Here is an 18494-nt window from a genome sequence, read left to right as displayed (position 1 = left end):
TATTGATAATGATAATGATATAATGATTTAATGTTAAAGTTCAATGAGAGGTGCTTCATCGATCGGTTTTGGTTGTTGTTGTTGCTGTTGTGGTGGTTGGGTAGGTGTGGATGTTGGAATATGGGTAGGAGCAGCAGGATACATTGCTGGTTGTTGTTGTGGTATTTGTGGGTATGGCTGTTGCTGTTGTTGCTGCGCCGGGTAATAGTTTTGAGGTTGAGGTGTTTTTGAGACTGGAGCTTGTACTGACTGCTGATGTGCAGGAGCTGGTGATCCATAATGGTATTGCTGCTGCGGCTCTGGCTGATAGGAAGGATGTGATGCTGGTGGCGCATTAAGACCATTGCCGCTGTAAGATTGTAATGGTTGCGGATATGTGGAGGTACTACTGTTGTTGGTCGGAGTTTGCATGGTGGGATACAAAGAAGTAGGTTGCTGCTGTTGTATAGGTGAAGTGGGTACAGTACTAGTTGGGTAGTGACTCGAGTAAAAGCTTTGAGCTCCTGTCGACAGAGATGGTGCTCGATTATAGTAAGAGTTAGATACTCGTTGCTGAAGCAGCTGATCATACGCTTTGACAGACATATTGAGCTTCTCATGTAGCTCAGCGAATTTTTCTATACAAAAGAAAGCAGTTGAATAGATAATTTTACTATCAAGCCTTCCATCACTGAAAAGAAAATCTAATACTCACTGTGCTTCCGACTAGCCTCATCCAGATTCCTGACTAATTTAGGTTGTAACGTGCCAATTTGTGTGTAGAGGCGATTGATCTGTTCGTCGTTTGCAATGTTGTTTCCAGTATCGTTGATACGATGCATCAAAAGCGAAAAAAGTTCAATGTTTTCCATTTCCACAGGTGACATTTCATCGCTGTTGATACGTGCTGTTGTCTTTTGGTTGCTGTAAAATTCCAACGTCGATTTCTGAGCATCCTCCATGTCCTTTAACGACGCGGCTATGGCTGCTGCCAGTTCCGGATCTTCCTCCTCCTCTTCCTCTTCTTGTTGTTTGTTGGACGCTGGAGCTGGTTCCCAGTTGCTTGCTGCTTTTTTGTCATTAGCTGGCGCTGAAGCGGTAGTGGATACATATCCGTGGCCGTATGGTCCACTTTGTTCAGCCTCCTTTTTAGAAAGCTCGAGGGCCTTTTTCAAGTCTTCTTCAAACTGTTTGTCATCGTCATTTTGTGCCGCAGTAGTAGACTGTGCTTGTTGTGTGGAAGATGGAACAGCAGGTGTGCGAACCACTGACGATGACGTTGCTTGGTGTTGCTGTTGTTGTTGTTGAGGCGCGCCTGGATAGGGTGGCAGTGGTCCTTCTTTCTTGGCAACACGCGACAATTTGAGCTTGATATAGCATCCGTAGCACACGCGAACAGCTTCATCAATTGCCATATGTGGCAACGGTAGTGACTTGGAAGAACATTCTTGGCAAAATGTGCCTCCGCAGTTTCGACAATGATGCTGCAATTCAAAAGACTTCAGTTATCTCTGCAAGGATCATCCCCACTTTATGCTTTGGTTCAAATCCAGCACTTCCATCCCGGAAAATATACCTTACGATTGGTGAGTGTGAAGGCAGTTCTGCAACGTTCGCACACATCGGAATCGGTCCATTCAGGAGGCTAGATTAGTTGGTGCTGTCAGTTGATACCGAAAAGACAAAATTTCTTCATCTATGAATGAAATATGGACACGTAGTTGCCTCGCTTACCGCAATGGTTTCCAAAAGAAACGAATTGACCAACTCTTGAGGTTCGGGGAACACGATGCCTTCTGCACGAAACAGGTTGTAGGTATCGGTCAGGTAGCTAAGCGACGGTGTATTCTTGGCCGCAAGTGCCCATGTCTGAAGGATGGTCAGAGCACGCAGTCTCGCGTTATGCTCTGTGCTCTAAGCGATGATATTTGTCACAACAGCAATTATTGGCTCGTCCGATACATAGATTAAATATACATTATGCTATGTTCCCAACGTACCTGTGAGTGCACCAGGAAGGAAATGGCTTCCATAAACTCACGGCTAGCTATTTCACGCACAAATTGGTCGCCTCCATTTTTCACGCAAGTATCAGTGAGCTAATATACACAGAGCATAATGTGTTGGAAGTGGGGCTTGTTGTAGCATAGTTCCTTCTTCTCACCCCCCTCCCCTCTCTTTTATGGCTTACCGATAACGTGGCGTTTTGAACGTTTGGATTCTTATGCTCGAGGCGTCTTTTCAGTGCACGCATGGCATCTTTAGCATTAACTTTTTTGCTGCGGATTTGGTCACTAATCATAAACTGAAGGGCGACGTCTTCTTGATTCGCTGGTAGCAGTTCCGACGTAGCTTTCTCTGCGTATTAACATATATGTATGTGATAGTTAGAGCTTTGTTTCTTTTCATAGCCGAGAAAAATAAACGTGTATTAGCTACCAATGAGTTCATCGAAAGCATTTTGTCCCCACCACATTGAGCCCATGGTAAAGATTATGCAAAAAGGATATATAAAGAAAAAGAAGAAAATATATAAGATACGGCGCGCAGCGGACTGGCGATTTAAAAAAAAGCAGCAAGCGCAGCCAGATCAGCCAGATAGTCACATTCTCGCATTCAAGCACTTTTTTTCTTTTCTTCCCTTTCAACCAAGTGGATCTCGTCCTCTTACAATTCTTTATGGTCAAGGCAGTGAAAGGCGTTTTGTTAGAGTGTGATACGACAGTCAAACAAATAGTGCTCAACCTCAACAAGCAAGGCAATTTTGTCATTGAAGATCTCGACGAAACGCATTTGTTTGTAGAGGCCTCTTGTATCAAAAATCTACAGTACGAACTGGATCGGATACTCGACGAAAACTCTTATACGATATCCACTGAGGATCGCGAAAACAAAAAGATTTAATCCTGTCGCTGCGCTTTCTTCACCACAACAACAAAACATCGCCCAACACATTGCCACGCTTTTATACATTTTCACCTTTCTCTTTTTCTTTATCAACCTCCTTTGCACATTCATAAATTCATTCATACGTTATTCTCATACATACACTGCAACACGCGAGCTTTTCATCACTATCAATAATTTTGTTTAGTAATATTCATCACTTTCTACCCTCTTCCCTTTCGACAAACATTATAATTTGCATCTCTACCAACAGTCATGAAAAGCAGCAACCCCTGTGAACGATGCGGAACGAAACGATTCAAAAAGAAGTCGGACGGCACGATGGTGTGCAAGAATGGTCACGTACTACTTGGTTGGACTGAAGAGACACAAGACGAAGGAATCATATACATGGGCAAACGACGGAAACAAAAGAAGGTCCATTCAAATGTAGAAGAAGATAAAGGCCGTAAGCAGCATATATTATTTTTGACCTAGACTGTAATCAAAAAGCTTATATTTTCTGATCTCGAAACAAATCAATTTAGGTTTCATCGGTGCTGACAGGGACAGTGTCATTTTACAAATCTGTCAAAAGGGACTGAGCATACTTGTCGAACACTGTGTACGCGAATTCGGTTTTCCAGACGACATTCAGAGGATTGCACAAAATTTATGGGAGCTGTATGTCGTATCCACTGAAAAATCAGTTACGTTTGATATATTCGCCGAAAACGAGGAAGAGCTAGGCGATGTTGACGCCAACGAGGCAAAATTACCTGCTGCAACCATAACTGTCGAAGACGAACTTGGAGTAGATTTGGGTGTAATGCACGACAATGTCGACAGTAATGACGATAATAACGACGAGGAAAAATATATGCACGCATGGCCGCAGCTACGTTATTCAAATGTCATCCTATTCATTTTCCTGACATTCAAATACGCACGTCTTCCTGTCTTACTCTCAGATGTCCACCGATGGTGCACAACATCCCAGCTGCCGTATATGGAGACACTGCATAGTATACCTGAAAGAATCGTACGCCATCTCGACAAGGCATTCATATACACGTTCAAGCATATCCCGAGTATCCACATTTTATATGCTTCCTTAGTTCGATTCCGTATATGCTATAAACAATATTGCGGCTTGGTCTTTTCCGATGCCAATATACCGGTCATCATGCATCGCCTCTATCCGCACTTTGGTTTACCAGGTACGATAATATAATTAACAGCTGGTCACATCCATTTTTTATTATTTCAAATATGAACTTTCCATTGAGATCTTATATTTTCTTGCTCGTTTAAAAAGATACCTTTAGGAGCCATGCTGTAGCGATCATCGAGAAAATACAGGATGGCATCCTGAACCATGCTTCCTGTTTGGGAGACCATGAAAGACATGATGATATCCAGGCGGTTTTGACCATTGTCATTCTTCTCAAGTTTCTCTATTATTTTGACGATAAGCCCCAAGGCAAAAGAAACCGCCCACTCCCTGAACTACCCAACAAAGATGCAATAGTAGACACGATACGATCCACTACAGAGCGTTATAAACGCTTATATCAAGAAAGGTATGATTCTTTGCATATGCTTGTTTTGTAAAATCGTCGGTTGTTGCTTACAATAACAATGTTGATATATCACAGAGATATCATGAAAGTTGGAAGTGACATGGCATCTCGAACTCGATTTCTTGAGAATCTTGCCTTGACACTCAAATCTGCTGGTTACCATCCTAAAAATAGTAAGTGAAGGGGGAGGGAAGGGATTATGGGCCAGTAGGCTCTTACTGATTGCCATGATTCTCTTTGTAGTGGTTACCTTTGGTAGCGAGAGACCAAATCCAACGTCATTCACGACCAGCCGACATGACGCGATATTCTTTCCTCCAAAGCAAAACCAAGATCTTGGTAGCCTTAGTCGTCTGGATCCATCAAAGGCCAAGGATCAAATTCTTGCCTCACGCTCTGTATATGACAATACCTTGTATTGGAGATTAAAGTATAATATCATACCAAAGGAGTATCAGGCTCTTTTGAATCTTGCCTCTAGCTTAACCGGTATGGACGTCAAAGCACTTGTGATCTCAATATCTCGGTTTGAAGATCATTTAAGGGATTTGCTTACGTGACAAAAGCTGCTCCTGTTGCTGTTTTTATAATAATTCATCTGTACTATCATCATTATTACTGCGCTTGCTTTGGCTCAATAAAAAAAGCTTTCTAGTGATTGGACCTTGGGATGTCATTTTTGCATTAATGCTGCGTATGTCCATTGTCTAATTAGGTGAAACAGAGCTGCATTGCGCACTAATATATTGCAAGTCAAAAATTCCAATAAATTATGGACAGGGTCCGACGTCCACGTATGCGATTCCTTCCCTTTCACGTTTTAACTCGCGTTGTCTACGACCCAACGTACAAAGGTATACATATTACCACTACTTAGAAGGACCGTTGAAGTATCGGCTACCAACTTACTTGGCTTTATATTTATCACATATGTTTTGTCGCTACTTTCTACAGAAACCATGGTATGCTTTTTATTCGCGAGTGCTCAGTTATTAGATTATCGTCATTGCTGAAATTATGCCGTAGCTTCTTCGAATTCGATCAAAGGAAGGCATGAGCCGAATCCAAGTCGATCCTAGCGACACCTTTGCTTCTTTGGCTCAAAAGGTATTCTTTTCTGCTTCTTGTGCGTTTGCAAATCTTGGGCTTAATATAACTATCTACTTGGTGCTTACACATGACGCACTGCCTTTTCCTCGATCCACGCCAACGCTATTGAATCGGACAGATCGCGTCTACTTTAAAACTTGATAATCCCGACACGATTGCAGTTGGTGACCAGCCTCAGCCTGATGCAGCAACGCCTATTGTTCAGCTTAAAGACAAAACGATTGGCTCAACTGATCTAAAGTACGTTTTATTATAACCTTACGGTATCACTCAGTCCCTTTTTATATTCTTACTCATTTATCGTTAGGCACGGTGATATAGTCTATGTCTCGTTTCCTGAACTTACCAGCACCACCGATGCCGCAGCGTCTCCGTCCTCTTCCTCTGCACCTGCGCAACCACAGCCAAGAGACGCCTCTGGGTATATTCCGATTGACGATCTTGCGTCTGTAAAGCAGGATAATGTTGACGACTTTCTCGAAAAGCAACGTGGACTTATCAAAAGACCAAAAGATTCGGATTTGTAAGTTTGTTTTTACCGTAACTGCTGACAGGGTTTTTTGGTTGCTTATATTCTTCTATATAGCTGTCGACACGGTGATAATGCAATGTGCGACTATTGTATGCCTTTGGAGGTAACATAAACAAAAAGAGCGAGGATGGATTTTAAAACGAGAATAATCATACTCAATTGACGTTGTGCTATTAGCCGTATGATCAACGATATTTAGAAGAGCACAAAATCAAGCACATGTCCTTCCATGCGTATCTTCGACAAATTGACCAAGCTAAACAGACGAGTGCACCTTCGTCAGCAGTTTTAAAACAATTACCGCCACTCGAAGAACCAAACTACAAAGTCAAAGTACCATGTACTGGTGGCCATGCTCCTTGGCCTGAGGGTATTTGCACAAAGTGTCAGCCAAGTGCAATCACGTTACAGAGACAGGTAATGTTTACATTTAGTTGGGGTGGGAGGGGGAAGTGATACTACGTTTAAATAGGTTCAACGGAAATTTAGTAAAGAGGTGACAGAATTCTAACTGTTGCGGATAATACGATGAATGTAAACGTAATAGACATACCGTATGGTGGATCATATTGAATTTTCATCTGCTGGGTTAGTGGATACCTTTTTGAACTCATGGCGTAGCACAGGATGTCAACGCATTGGTTATCTGTATGGTCGTTATGAACCGTACCTTGACGTTCCCCTTGGCATCAAGGCAGTTGTGGAGGCGATCTATGAACCGCCACAAGAAAATCATGTGGATGGCATTAAGCTGGCGTTGCCATGGGACGAGGAGGAAACCATGGTGAACAAGGTTGCAGAAGCGTGCGGACTCTCGTTGGTTGGCATGGTATTTACCGATCTAATCGATGACGGCACAGGAAAGGGTACGGTGATCCCCAAACGCCACGTCGACTCGTACTTTTTGTCCTCGCTCGAATGCGCTTTTGCTGCAGAGATGCAAAAACGCCATCCCAGCCCATGCAGACACTCGGCCACTGGCAAATACGGCTCCAAGTTCCTTTCATGCGTCATCTCGGGCGATTTGGAGGGTAACATTGATGTCAAGGCATATCAGGTATCGGAAACCGCCACTGCTTTGCAAGAAGCAGATATCATTGAGCCTAGCCGCAAGCCCTCTGTCATGCGTGTGCGTGATAGTGTGGCACATGAGCGCTATGTTCCCGAAGTATTTTACAAATTCAAGAACGAATACGGTGTTGTTGTAAAGCAGTCAGCCAAGCCCACATTCCCGGTCGAATATCTGCTGGTTAACGTATGTTCTTCGTGTATCTTGTGTGTGCCTTCAAGTAGCAATCCATAATTTACTTTGATTTTTTCCCTACTACAGGTAACCAACGGTTTCCCTCATGAGCCAGATCCACTTTTCGTTGCATCTCCAGGTTTTGCAGTGGAGAATAGACACGCCCAAGATGTCGGTACTCTTGCCAAATACTTGAGCAGCGCATCGAACCATGAACAACTCAAAAAACTATTATCCGACTTCCATGTTTTATGCTTCCTTGCTACATTGAATACCCTCACCCCATCCGAATTTTCCAGGGTGTGCGAAATCGCAACACAGCGTGATGTTTCAGGAGATATACTAGAGACAATGGATGGATGGAAAACGTTGACAGTATTGCTGAAAGAAGCAGGTACGTTTTGTATCCTTGTGCTTTCAATACAGCCAAAAAAGAACACACTGTATCCATATTCACAACGAAATGTTTCTACTTTGTAGAAGGGAACGTTCGGTACAACACTCCATCGACGCGATCTGCAACAACTTCAGGCGCTGCAACGCCAGCTACATCCGAGTTTACCGAAATATCGTGTCGACATTGTACTTTTGCCAATCCTGGTGGAGCCGTTAACTGTGAGATGTGTGGATTGCCTTTGGGAGAATAATATTAGAGTGGGCTATGGTACAGCAAAGAACTTTTTTTTCTGCAAATTTTATATACATATAAGAAAACTTATTGATGGTCGAATGGCTGGGAAGACATATGTAAACACCTGCTTTGTTTACAGATAGAATGCTGGGCTGTTCCATGCAACAATGGGTTTAAGGAGGGGGTGGGAAAAAGTTCAAACTAGTGTACATCGCTGAATTGACTGTCAGTTGAAGCTAATTATATTGCAGCAGTAGCATCAGTCTGTGTACAAAGTACATGATTTCTCTTCGAGTGGCACCGTCGAAATCGAAAAAGCTAGAGTGAGTCAAGCTTAGGTGGCGCCTGGAAGTTTCTTTGTGATGCATAAGAAAAATGCGTTTTTACATGACAATATGTGCATAACTTTGTTATGTACGCCGTTGTTGTTGTCGTTGCAGCTGGTTATGCACACTAATATACATGTATCGTCAGCTGCAAAAGGTTGCACCTTGGGAGCTTCTTTGATCCAAAAGGTCGAATGTGTAAACAAAAGCACTAAAATGGAAGAAAGGTAAAAGGGAGGGGGTTTTATCTTGCGTGATAGAATCTCATGCATTTTGAGAGAAAAGTGGGCTGCTTTCTACATACTGGGACTCGGGTTTAGACATGTTTCCCAGCCTGATGACAACTATGTGCGTCTCTTCGGATTTGTAACATATTTGGCATAAACCCCGTTATGTAGTAGTAAAGCTGTATCAAACGCATCCAATGGTTGTATCCAGCTTCATGCATCTGTTGCTCTCTGCTGCTCATGAGATGTTGGCCCCCGCATTTCATTGATCTATAGCGTTAACGGCCGTGCAGTGATATGCTATATGCCTCCTTCTACTACTACTACTTGTGTATGAATATGTATGCCGCATACAACGATAACAGCGAGCTTGTTCTCCTTAACTCTGATGCTGTAGCTCTTCTTGCTGTTTGCCTCTTTTGTATCCATACATGAGTGGTATTACAAATGAGTGATTGATAACATCTTGAAAAAAAAAAGATTTATGCAGGTGCAATAAAATTAATTGAAAAAGTTGAGGTCTTTAATTTCTACTACTCACCTCCGTTTTTCTCCCTTGTTCATTCGCTTTCCTCATTATAATCATCTCAGAGTATTATAATGACGAACACTACGAATATGATAGGGCAACAACATGACAGTATTGTTATAGAAACAGATGAGAAAACAAACCTTGATAATGCTGTGGCTACTGCTCTTACTACTACTACTACTACCACCACCAAGCCAGCAGTCCTTGATCCATCTGAGGCAGAAGTCCTCAAATCCGCGCTTTTACGGTATGTGTATCATCCAAAGCAGAATGAAAATATGTGAAACTAATTTTCGAGTGTATACCACAATGTTGTAGGAAACTTGACATGCGACTTGTTCCATTACTCTCTATTTTGTATCTCTTATGCTTTCTGGATCGGTGCGTACTTATAATCACTGTTATCAAACTCTCACCGCTCTCATGTACAAAATACTTGAATCTAACGACGACGATGAAACGAACGGGTATATATAGGTCCAATATCGGAAATGCAAAACTCGGCGGTCTGGAGGACGACCTCGGTATGAACCATTTCCAATATCAGTGGAGTCTTTCCATCTTTTTCGTGGGATATATTATTTTCCAGGTCCCATCAAATATCATTATGCGAAGATGGCGCCCGGCAATTTGGCTTTCTTTTTTGATGGTGTAAGTATTACCCCATACTTTCCCCCCCTTTTTTTTTAGTCATTTGTTATCATCCCTGCTGCGTGTTTTAAGCTTCTTTTTACCAAATACATATAGAGCATGGGGTACAGTCGCCACCGCCATGGCCGCTACCAAAAATTTCGCTGGATTGGTTGTATGCCGCTTATTGTTAGGGTGCTTTGAAGCAGGTAACTATAATAATGATCTTCGTTTTCCTCCATAAGCGTATCGTTAAAAGTAAACATCAAATGAAGAGAGTGTTTTAATAAATGTCTGACCGTTATGATTATCAATTAGGCTTTTTTCCCGGTGTGATTTACAGTAAGTCGTCGATTAAAAGATAGATTTCGAGGATATGGCGTATTTAACACTACGGTAACGAATAGTGCTGAGTCTGTGGTACACCCGTCAAGAGTACGGAAGACGTGTTGGATTATTCTTCTCATGTGGATCCCTTGCAGGAGCATTTGGTGGGCTTTTAGCATACGGGTAAGTCAGAAATTTTACGCATAGTATAAGATTTCATCAGGGCCATCATTTCTGATAATGAGCTGCATCTACTCCTATCATTTGCTGTATAGCATAAGTCAAATTCCCACGCACACACTGGCTACTTGGCAATGGTAAATAGAAAACAACAAATGCAGATAACAACAACTAAACCGTGTATGGTTACAATACAGGTTATTTATCATTGAAGGAGCACCGTCCATTCTCATCGCCGTGTTCGCTGGATGGTACTTGCCAGATAAACCAGAAACGGCCAAATTTTTAACCAAGGATGAGCGACAATTGGAAATTGAGCGCTTGACTGAAGGTACTGATTGTTGATGATTCGATTGACATTCATATGAAAGTAACTTTTAATGTTCCTTTACAACAAAAGATGCGGGTGCCAGCCAAGACAAATCCTTTTCCTGGACGCAGGTAGCATCCGTATATCAAGACTGGAAACTCTACGTTTACATTTTCATCTATTTGATGGGTGCCATCTCTATGCACGGTGTCACTCTATTCCTACCCTCAATTGTTGCTGGTATGGGAGAGTGGACAGACGCACAAGCACAGGCCCTGACAACACCTCCTTACTTTCTGGCATTTATTGCCACCATTTCCGTGGGACGCAGTTCCGATCATTTCTTTGAACGATCGTTCCACATGGTTGGATGTGAGCTCGTTGGCATCGTGGGCTTTCTAATACTGATTATTGTTCCTCAAGAACGTGTCGCCGCACACTATGCTGCTTCGTGTTTGGTTGTCACTGCCGTCTACGCCAACGTGCCTGCCAAAGTGGCCTGGTTCACGAATAACTTTGGCGGATTGACAAGACGTGCCATTGCTTCGGCTACCATTGTTTCGATCGGGTTGGCCGGTGGCATCATTGGCGGTCAGATCTATTATGATCCTCCAGAATACAAGAATGGAAATACTATTGTGTGTGCGTGTGTCGCGGCACAATTGGTGGCTGTTTTGGTCTTGCGGTTTGGACTGGCAAGAGAAAATGCAAGACGGGAAAAGCTTTCGAGAGACGAAAAGGAGTTGCAGTTGGCACAGTATGGTGGAGGAGAACTTGTTGGCGATAGACATCCAGATTATCGCTACGTCCTGTAGTTTTTTTTTTTTTTTTGTTAGAAAAGAAAAAGAGAAATTTATATATGTATAATTTGGAAAAATATAAAAGAAAAAGAAGGGAAAACGCAAAACAAGCACAGAATGTGGAGCTACTATAAGGAAAAAGTCGTGTGTGTGTGTGTATGGGTTAGGTTTGAGGGAAGAAAGGGATGAGGGAGGGAAAGGGTTATATTTCAAGGTTTCAATTGGAAAAGTTGTCGTCTATGATACAATGGGTGTGTGTGTGTGTGTGTGTGGGTGTGTTGTCTCTTTAAAATTCATCATTATCGCGCATGTGTACATCTTCGTCTTGGTCATCAGAATCAGTCGAGTAGTCATCATCATCATCTGCAGCGGATATAATATCGGCTTCAGGGACCACAGAATGCTTCTCGTCAGAAGACTCGGAGGAAGCTACTTGACGCTGTGATGACGATGATGATTGTGGCGGCTTCGGTAGTGGTGGTGATGATGATGATGATGCTGGTGCTGGTGCTGGTGCTATTGATGATGATGGTTGCTGTTGTTCAGAATGATCATTGTTTCCCTTGTAACGCTTGCGCATCCGTTGTGTTGCTTCTTCCAGAATCGTATCCGTATCTTCACCGCTATCGTCGCTGTAATCCAAACCAGAAGACAAGTCGTTGCTATTGTAACCCGTGTCCTTACTACTGCTTTCTTCTGGCTCCTTGACAGTCAGTTTTAATTTGGAGTTCGTCGTGTTATTGCCTCCTTTCAAGGATCGCTTTGGCATTTCAGCTCCTCCTCCTCCTCCTGACCCTGCTGGTAATATTAATCGAGCCTTGCGCTTACGGCCACCCTTGAATCGTTTTGAGTGCGATTTCGGGTTAAGAACAAGGTCGCATAATGCATCAATACGTCGTGCAATGACTAGATCTTTGGGCCACTGCAGCTTGTCCATGACAGTATCTGTATTTTCGCCTACGCCAATGTCACCGTCCTGTTCCATGATCTTTTGCTTGCTGTCGTAAAATGGAAGTTCTGGGTCGTTGATCAACAAGTCGTGGCGACCAATGCCGTGCGTGCAAATGCCTTGAAGGAGACCCTTGTCATGGCGCGGCACTTCCCACCAGCTATAAAAGACCAACACAAAGAAAAAAACAAGGTTAACCACCTTGTTGTTCTTTTTTGCTGGAAACAACTACTGATAATAGCTATCGTGACAAAAAATAACTTACTTTGGCAATCCTGACGTCTTGCGAGCATTTGCCAAGAGCGAATCAAGCTCAGGGTTAACCATCACCTTTTCACGGATCGTCTTCATTTGTTCTATACGCTTCAGTGCACGTCGAGCCTTGTCATAAGGCACCAAGTCTGCATCACCAAGCTCTTCGCGTTCACCAGCATGCTTGTCATCCTGCGCTGGCGGAGGAGACTGTGGAGGCTCGACACTCGAATCACGGCTTGTCAAATTGTTGTTGTTATCTTGAGCTGCTTGTAAAGACTTGACCTGTTGCGATGGTTCAGGGGAGGCAGAATCTTCTTCAGCCTTGACGCTGGCACCACCGGTGCCGTTGTCATCGTCATGGTTACCCGTTGCTTTCTGATTCTCTTGCTCCGGCTTTGGCCGTTTCAGCGTCTCCTCACACGACGCCAAGAACTTTTGCAGGTACAGATCCAACGACTCGTCCGTCTTTTTCTCTAGCCCAGCAATTTCCTTGAAACGACCCCATTGTACATCGGTTTCGTCTGGATGCGTTTCGAGACCAAAAGACAAGATGGTACGCAAAAAGTCGGCCTTGTTCTTTTTCGTCCATCGATTCGAGATTTCTTGCTGCTTGGCACGCGCTCTTTGTGCCTGTCGCGATTCACGTTCCTTGGCTCTGGACTTGCGGTCACGTTCCTTCTTTTGCTCTTTTTCTTGGACCTTGCGCTTTCTGGCATCGTTGGCCTGTTCACGGAGGAAGGCAGCAATGATACGGCGCAAGCGCATACCAATATCAGCTTTGGAAGGCCAGACATAGACCTTATAGAAAGAAATGTTAGGGTACATGCAATGTCTCATGAAATTGATTGATTTCTTACCTGTCGTTCATCATCCTCGTCTTCCTTCTCTTCAACTTCAGGCGTCGCTTCCTCCTTCTTGCCGTTGCTGATAGGAGCCGAATCCTCATCCTCAAGTGAACCAGCACGACTATCGTCGTATTTGCGGCCATAGAAACAGAACTCCGAGTCATTGCGCATAGCAAGGTACTGTTGGTAACCATGCTTACAGATCCCGAGCAGGAGATCACGGTCCTCATCATCACCCCACCATGGAGCAGGAGCAGAGCCAGTAACCTTGGGAATTGTCAACTCCTTGGCATCCTCCCAACGTTTAGGCACAATCTTATCGCGGATCAAATACAGCATTTGGATACGTAACAAAAAGTTACGACCTTTACGCTCGATATGTTCAACGTACTCAGCCGGAGCTTGATCAAGGAATGACCGAAACTCGGTGATTTGCTTTTTGGTAGCACCCGAATATGGAACCGTGCGATCACCACGGACTTCGTCTCGACAATCGGATTCCAGAATCTGGTCGATATCGTCCACCAGCTTGCGATCCTCTTCGTTGTTGGGTTCGATGGTAGGCACAACCTTGCGCATCAAGGCACGCGTGACTGATTTCAGATCCTTCTCAGATCGACGCGGGAAATGGGGCTTCATCAAATCCCAACGACCGTAGCCATAAATCATGAGCTTGCGCTCGTATTTGGTCTTTTCCGATAAGCTCCATGCCCGCGTTTGGTCCTTCTTTCGCGTCTTTTCCTGCTCCTCTTCGTACGCATCTGAATCTTCGGCATTGTCGTTGGATGAGTACGAGCCATCGATAGGACGGCTACCAAAGCGTTGAACGGTACGTCTTCGTCGAGGTTCGTACACAATAAGATTGTTCTCGTCGACTTCCTCTGCAGCATCAATGTTTGCTTTTGCTGCCCACTTTTCCCAAAAGTCGGGATCGTCAATTTCGACACTCACGCTGTCTTCGGTGGCAGAGAATGTAGCCTTTGAAAAAACGGAACCCTTTTCATTGCCTTCGTGGCGGATAACGGTAGTACGTCGCTCGAGAATCTGATCAATATCTTCTTCACAGAATTTGGTACTAGTGAATTTTTCCGTCCAAAAGACAAAATGAAAAAAGAAAGAGGTAAATAAACATAGTTCATTCCGAGATATATATATATATATATATATATATTCACTCGTACCTGGCCTCATCATCGAGCATAGCACCATAAGCACCCTTCTTCAACAAGTCTTCAATTTCCTTCTTGGACAGTTCGTTCTTGCTCGAGCCGCCAGCGCTATCATCGGTAGTAGCGACGCCGGATCGTTGCATTACAGCCTTGTCGAGACCCAACTTGATACCGGCACGATCAAACATGTCTTTTTCATATGTGTTGCGGCAAATAAGACGATAGATCTGAACAGGTTTTGTTTGACCGATACGATGGCAACGCGCTTGGGCTTGCAAATCGTTTTGAGGGTTCCAATCGCTGTCGAAAATGATACACGTATCGGCAGCCTATAGTAATGTACATTGTCGTCGTTTAAAGCATTAGATATCTTTTCGTGCAAAAAACAACACCAACATAAAACCTGGAAAGCAAATAAAACTACTTACAGTCAAGTTGATACCAACACCACCAGCTCTGGTACACAACAAGAACACGAATGACTCTTGGATCGGAAGGGTAGTGAAACGATCAATGGCTGCTTGACGTTGATCACCAGGAACACTACCATCGATCCGCTCGTAAGCGTAGCTGCGACCACGTAAATAGTCTGCCAAAATATCGAGACAGCTTTTAAAGAAACAAAATAAAAAAGAACCAGATTTAGAGTACAATCCCTCCAAAAACACCCAGAACAGATCTGTATCTTACCTTGTAAACTGGGAGAAAATCAGAACCTTGTGGTTGCCTTTGATCAGCTTTCTCAAAAGCTTGTCGATCAGCACCTGTGCAACAAACATCCTTAGTACATCACAAGACTCCTCAAGGGGGTGAGGGCTCGACTTACCAGTTTACCAGAAGATTGGACCAAGCAGTTGAATTGTTCCCGAGGAACACTTGCATGACATTCAGACAGGATCACTTCTTCGGCACCTTCCAAAAGATACGGATGAATACAGCACTTGCGTAACTGCATCATGATGTTGCGCAAGTGTGGCATTTCCTTGTTGGCTAGTAGAACATTTCACAACTTTAGCGGGGAGGGGAAGGTCCACTATTCTCTTTAAAATAGTAAAACTTACTCTTGGCATTCTTCTTCAAGAAACTAAAGTTCTTTTCCAGAATCGCTCGGTACCACTTCTTTTGAGGGTTGGTCAGTTCGACTTCGATCACAGTTTCTTCCTTGACAGGAATTGTCTTTTCAACATCTTCCTTGAAACGTCGCAACATGATTGGTTTCAATAATGCCTGCAGACGTTCGACTTGAGCAGCCGTTTGCAGTGTTCCGAATTCTGCAAAGAAGAGTCGCTCATCACTATCAAGGTAGTAAAGGAGAGACACATGTTTGGTTAGTTGAACGTGTACAAACGATATCCGTCTCGTTATCACATACTTGAAGACTTCGGGTTGCATAAAGTTGAGCAAACTGTAGAGTTCGTCGAGGTTGTTTTGCAGTGGTGTACCCGTCAACAGAAGCTTGTGCTCAATGTAAAAGGTTTTGAGGATTTCCAATACTTTAGATTGCTGTGCGTGTAAAAAAAGATTCATGCTTATCCTTTTAGTATTACGTTCCACAAGGAAATTCATGCAAGATTCTTCCCATATAGAAAACACCTACCTTGTTCTTCAATCGATGGGCTTCATCAAACACGCCTGCCTTCCATTGAACTTCACGTAGCAATGATGCACCAGCGGAAGCCTAAATTGAAATTTCCAGATTTGGAAAGAGCTTAATACCATCGCCTCTCCTTTTATCCCCATCCATCATTTTCTGGACAATGATTACCATTTCATAAGTCGTAACAAGGACATCAAACTTGTATCGGTTGGGGATGATGGCGCCTTGCATATCCTTATAGTAAAACTCCGTCTCAACAATCAAGCTGCGTGCATGATTGCTACCACGGAAGTCGATCACGTTGAGCTCAGTCCATGCATTGAATGCACGAATCCAATGAGGCACAGCTAGAACGTAAAGAAAAAAAAAAAGTCAATCCATGACATTACCTCCCCCTCAAGCGTTCTAACAAACATTAAAGGCTGAAAAACTTACTTGATAATGGTGCAACAATCAAGAATGGACCACGAATGCCCAAAGTGTAGTAAATGTCATTGAGGAGCGCAACAGACTGTACGGTCTTGCCAAGGCCCATTTCATCGGCCAAGATACATGAGCGATAGTTGTGGTAACAGAAGCGTAGCCAGTTTAGACCCTCCAACTGGTATGATCGAAGCTCGTTGGTGTAGCGATAATCGGGCGACTGATCATAGTGTTGGAATGGTGTCATGGGCGTAGGACGTGGTGGTGAATTGGCTAGTTTTTCTTGCGGGATTTGACGTCTTTGATGGAACTCGTCGATTTTGAGAGCATCGATCTATTCAAAAAAAAAAAAAAAAAAGCAAATGTCCTTTTTGTTTCAGCCTTCATTTTGAAAATACATGTAAACTTGCTTATCCCTTTTTTTGATTTTCACTTTTACCTTTCGCAAATCCTCTTCTGTTTCCCAAGTACTGGCATCATAGAAAAGACCGTTCCATTTGACAAGGAAGAAGATTTTGGTTTCTCCTGAAGCCGGGTCTTGCAACTCACCCTCATCAATGACACGGTCCACCTATCCAAAAAAAAAAATCGGTTATTAACCTCGTTAGGTACACTTACAATAGCACGGATACTCACCTTCAAATGATCTCTAAAGTCTTCGCCACGTTGGCCATCTTGATTCCACTTTTGCAAGAACTTCTTGACACGATGCTTGCCTAGATGCTCGCCTTCAATGCGTTTCAGAGGAACCCATTCCACGTGATGGAAACTCATGTTCTATACACAGCAAATAAACATATCAGAACCCCAACTTCAAATTCAATCCCACGTTTTTTATTCCCTCTCCCCAACCAGCGCCAATTACCTTGTATTTAACCAACAATTCATCTTGATCCGTTTCCTCATTCTGACGATAATCTAGGATTTTCTCAAACACCTAAATAGAAACCTCAATTATTAGAACCCCCTAAAAAACGTACAACACATGTCTTTTATTTTTCCATTTTACCTTTGTTCCAATAGGAATAACAACAACTTCTTCTGGTTCAATGGTCGCATTCGTCGCTTGTGGACCCTTCTTTCCCTTCTTTTTCAAACTGACAACAGGCTCGTCATCCTCAAACTCGCTTTCTTCCGATTGTTCAGATTCCTCTTCCAGAAAGGCCAAATCCTCCTCTTCGTCGTCGGATGATTCGTCATACGTGACCTTCTTTTTCACATTTCGCGTTGGACGTTTGGGTCTGGCTGCTGCTGCTGCTCTTGGTTGTTGTTGACGTTGCTGCTGTTGTTGTTGGTACAATTGTTGTTGATGGTGGTATTGTTGCTGTTGTGAAATTTGGAATTGATGTTGTTGAGGGACGTTTTGTGCTGGAATGAATTGTCGTTGTTGTTGGGGAGGAAGGGATTGCTGTTGTGGGATGTGTTGAGGAGGATAGGCATTCATTGGCATAGGCCCACCGCCAGCACCACCACCACCACCACCACCACCAGCGGTAGCCATTGGATGATAACCATTTGAAGGTCGAGAAAAGGTATTAATGAACTGTGGATTGCCTGCTGCTGCTGCTGATGGTGGTGTTCCTGCACCCATTGGACGCATTCCCTGTGGTGGCATCCCCTGTGGTGCTGATGGCATGCCTTGTGGCGACATCATGGCAGCAGGATTATTGTACATCATACCAGGATGGTTCATTGCAGCTGCAGGATATCCATGCTGCTGCTGCTGTGTAGGTGTGGGTGGTCTTTGATATTGGATATGACTGGGCGGTGACTGGAACTGCTGCTGCTGGTTTGAAATGTAGCCCATACCCTGTGGAGGGACGCCGCCGCCGCTGCCATAGTTCATGTGGGGCGATGCCTGCTGAGGATGGGGTTGTTGCTGTTGCTGCTGTTGCTGTGGATATGCTTGTGGATGATACATTTGGATTGGATATCCAGAAGCATCGACAGGCGAGTAGCC

General features: G+C 43.7%; 6 protein-coding genes across 6 annotated transcripts; 4 read left to right on the top strand and 2 right to left on the bottom strand.

Moving 5' to 3' along the window:
• Positions 1-33: 33 nt before the first annotated feature.
• On the bottom strand, positions 34-2455 carry BDB00DRAFT_767657 (uncharacterized protein; the record flags this gene model as incomplete). Its single annotated transcript, XM_053119687.1, has 8 exons — positions 34-239; positions 468-617; positions 695-1202; positions 1248-1463; positions 1714-1873; positions 1957-2078; positions 2171-2337; positions 2419-2455. The coding sequence occupies 8 exons, from the start codon at positions 2453-2455 to the stop codon at positions 34-36; spliced, it is 1566 nt and encodes a 521-aa protein (XP_052977423.1).
• Positions 2456-2658: 203 nt separating this feature from the next.
• BDB00DRAFT_767641 (TFIIH subunit TTDA/Tfb5) lies at positions 2659-2883 on the top strand (the record flags this gene model as incomplete). Its single annotated transcript, XM_053119685.1, has 1 exon — positions 2659-2883. The coding sequence occupies one exon, from the start codon at positions 2659-2661 to the stop codon at positions 2881-2883; it is 225 nt and encodes a 74-aa protein (XP_052977422.1).
• Positions 2884-2946: 63 nt separating this feature from the next.
• On the top strand, positions 2947-4331 carry BDB00DRAFT_516211 (uncharacterized protein). Its single transcript, XM_053117689.1, has 3 exons — positions 2947-3334; positions 3414-4085; positions 4194-4331. Exons 1-3 carry the CDS (start codon positions 3142-3144, stop codon positions 4205-4207), a joined length of 879 nt encoding a protein of 292 aa, XP_052977421.1. The 5' UTR covers positions 2947-3141; the 3' UTR covers positions 4208-4331.
• Positions 4332-5407: 1076 nt separating this feature from the next.
• BDB00DRAFT_789809 (NPL4 family-domain-containing protein) lies at positions 5408-7980 on the top strand (the record flags this gene model as incomplete). Its single annotated transcript, XM_053120901.1, has 9 exons — positions 5408-5410; positions 5475-5555; positions 5677-5798; positions 5866-6081; positions 6145-6193; positions 6268-6507; positions 6638-7345; positions 7421-7727; positions 7814-7980. 9 exons carry the CDS (start codon positions 5408-5410, stop codon positions 7978-7980), a joined length of 1893 nt encoding a protein of 630 aa, XP_052977420.1.
• A 1235-nt stretch (positions 7981-9215) lies between these two features.
• BDB00DRAFT_834781 (major facilitator superfamily domain-containing protein) lies at positions 9216-11330 on the top strand. The gene is made up of 9 exons (XM_053124346.1): positions 9216-9296; positions 9368-9430; positions 9527-9700; positions 9797-9888; positions 9998-10021; positions 10087-10189; positions 10282-10323; positions 10384-10517; positions 10587-11330. The coding sequence occupies exons 2-9, from the start codon at positions 9378-9380 to the stop codon at positions 11309-11311; spliced, it is 1347 nt and encodes a 448-aa protein (XP_052977419.1). The 5' UTR covers positions 9216-9296; positions 9368-9377; the 3' UTR covers positions 11312-11330.
• Positions 11312-18083, bottom strand: BDB00DRAFT_834779 (SNF2 family N-terminal domain-containing protein). Its single transcript, XM_053124345.1, has 16 exons — positions 17544-18083; positions 17400-17471; positions 17171-17311; positions 16974-17105; positions 16547-16868; positions 16280-16458; positions 16112-16192; positions 15887-16017; positions 15576-15808; positions 15341-15504; positions 15205-15278; positions 14943-15123; positions 14527-14843; positions 13358-14420; positions 12511-13298; positions 11312-12405 (listed from the first exon to the last, which is right to left on the bottom strand). Exons 1-16 carry the CDS (start codon positions 18033-18035, stop codon positions 11583-11585), a joined length of 5193 nt encoding a protein of 1730 aa, XP_052977418.1. The 5' UTR covers positions 18036-18083; the 3' UTR covers positions 11312-11582.
• Between the last annotated feature and the right edge of the window lie 411 nt (positions 18084-18494).

Source organism: Zychaea mexicana, assembly GCF_025766255.1.
Source record: "Zychaea mexicana strain RSA 1403 chromosome Unknown BDB00scaffold_62, whole genome shotgun sequence".
NCBI classification, from domain to species: domain Eukaryota; kingdom Fungi; phylum Mucoromycota; class Mucoromycetes; order Mucorales; family Lichtheimiaceae; genus Zychaea; species Zychaea mexicana.
This window is presented reverse-complemented; position numbering and strand designations above follow the sequence as displayed.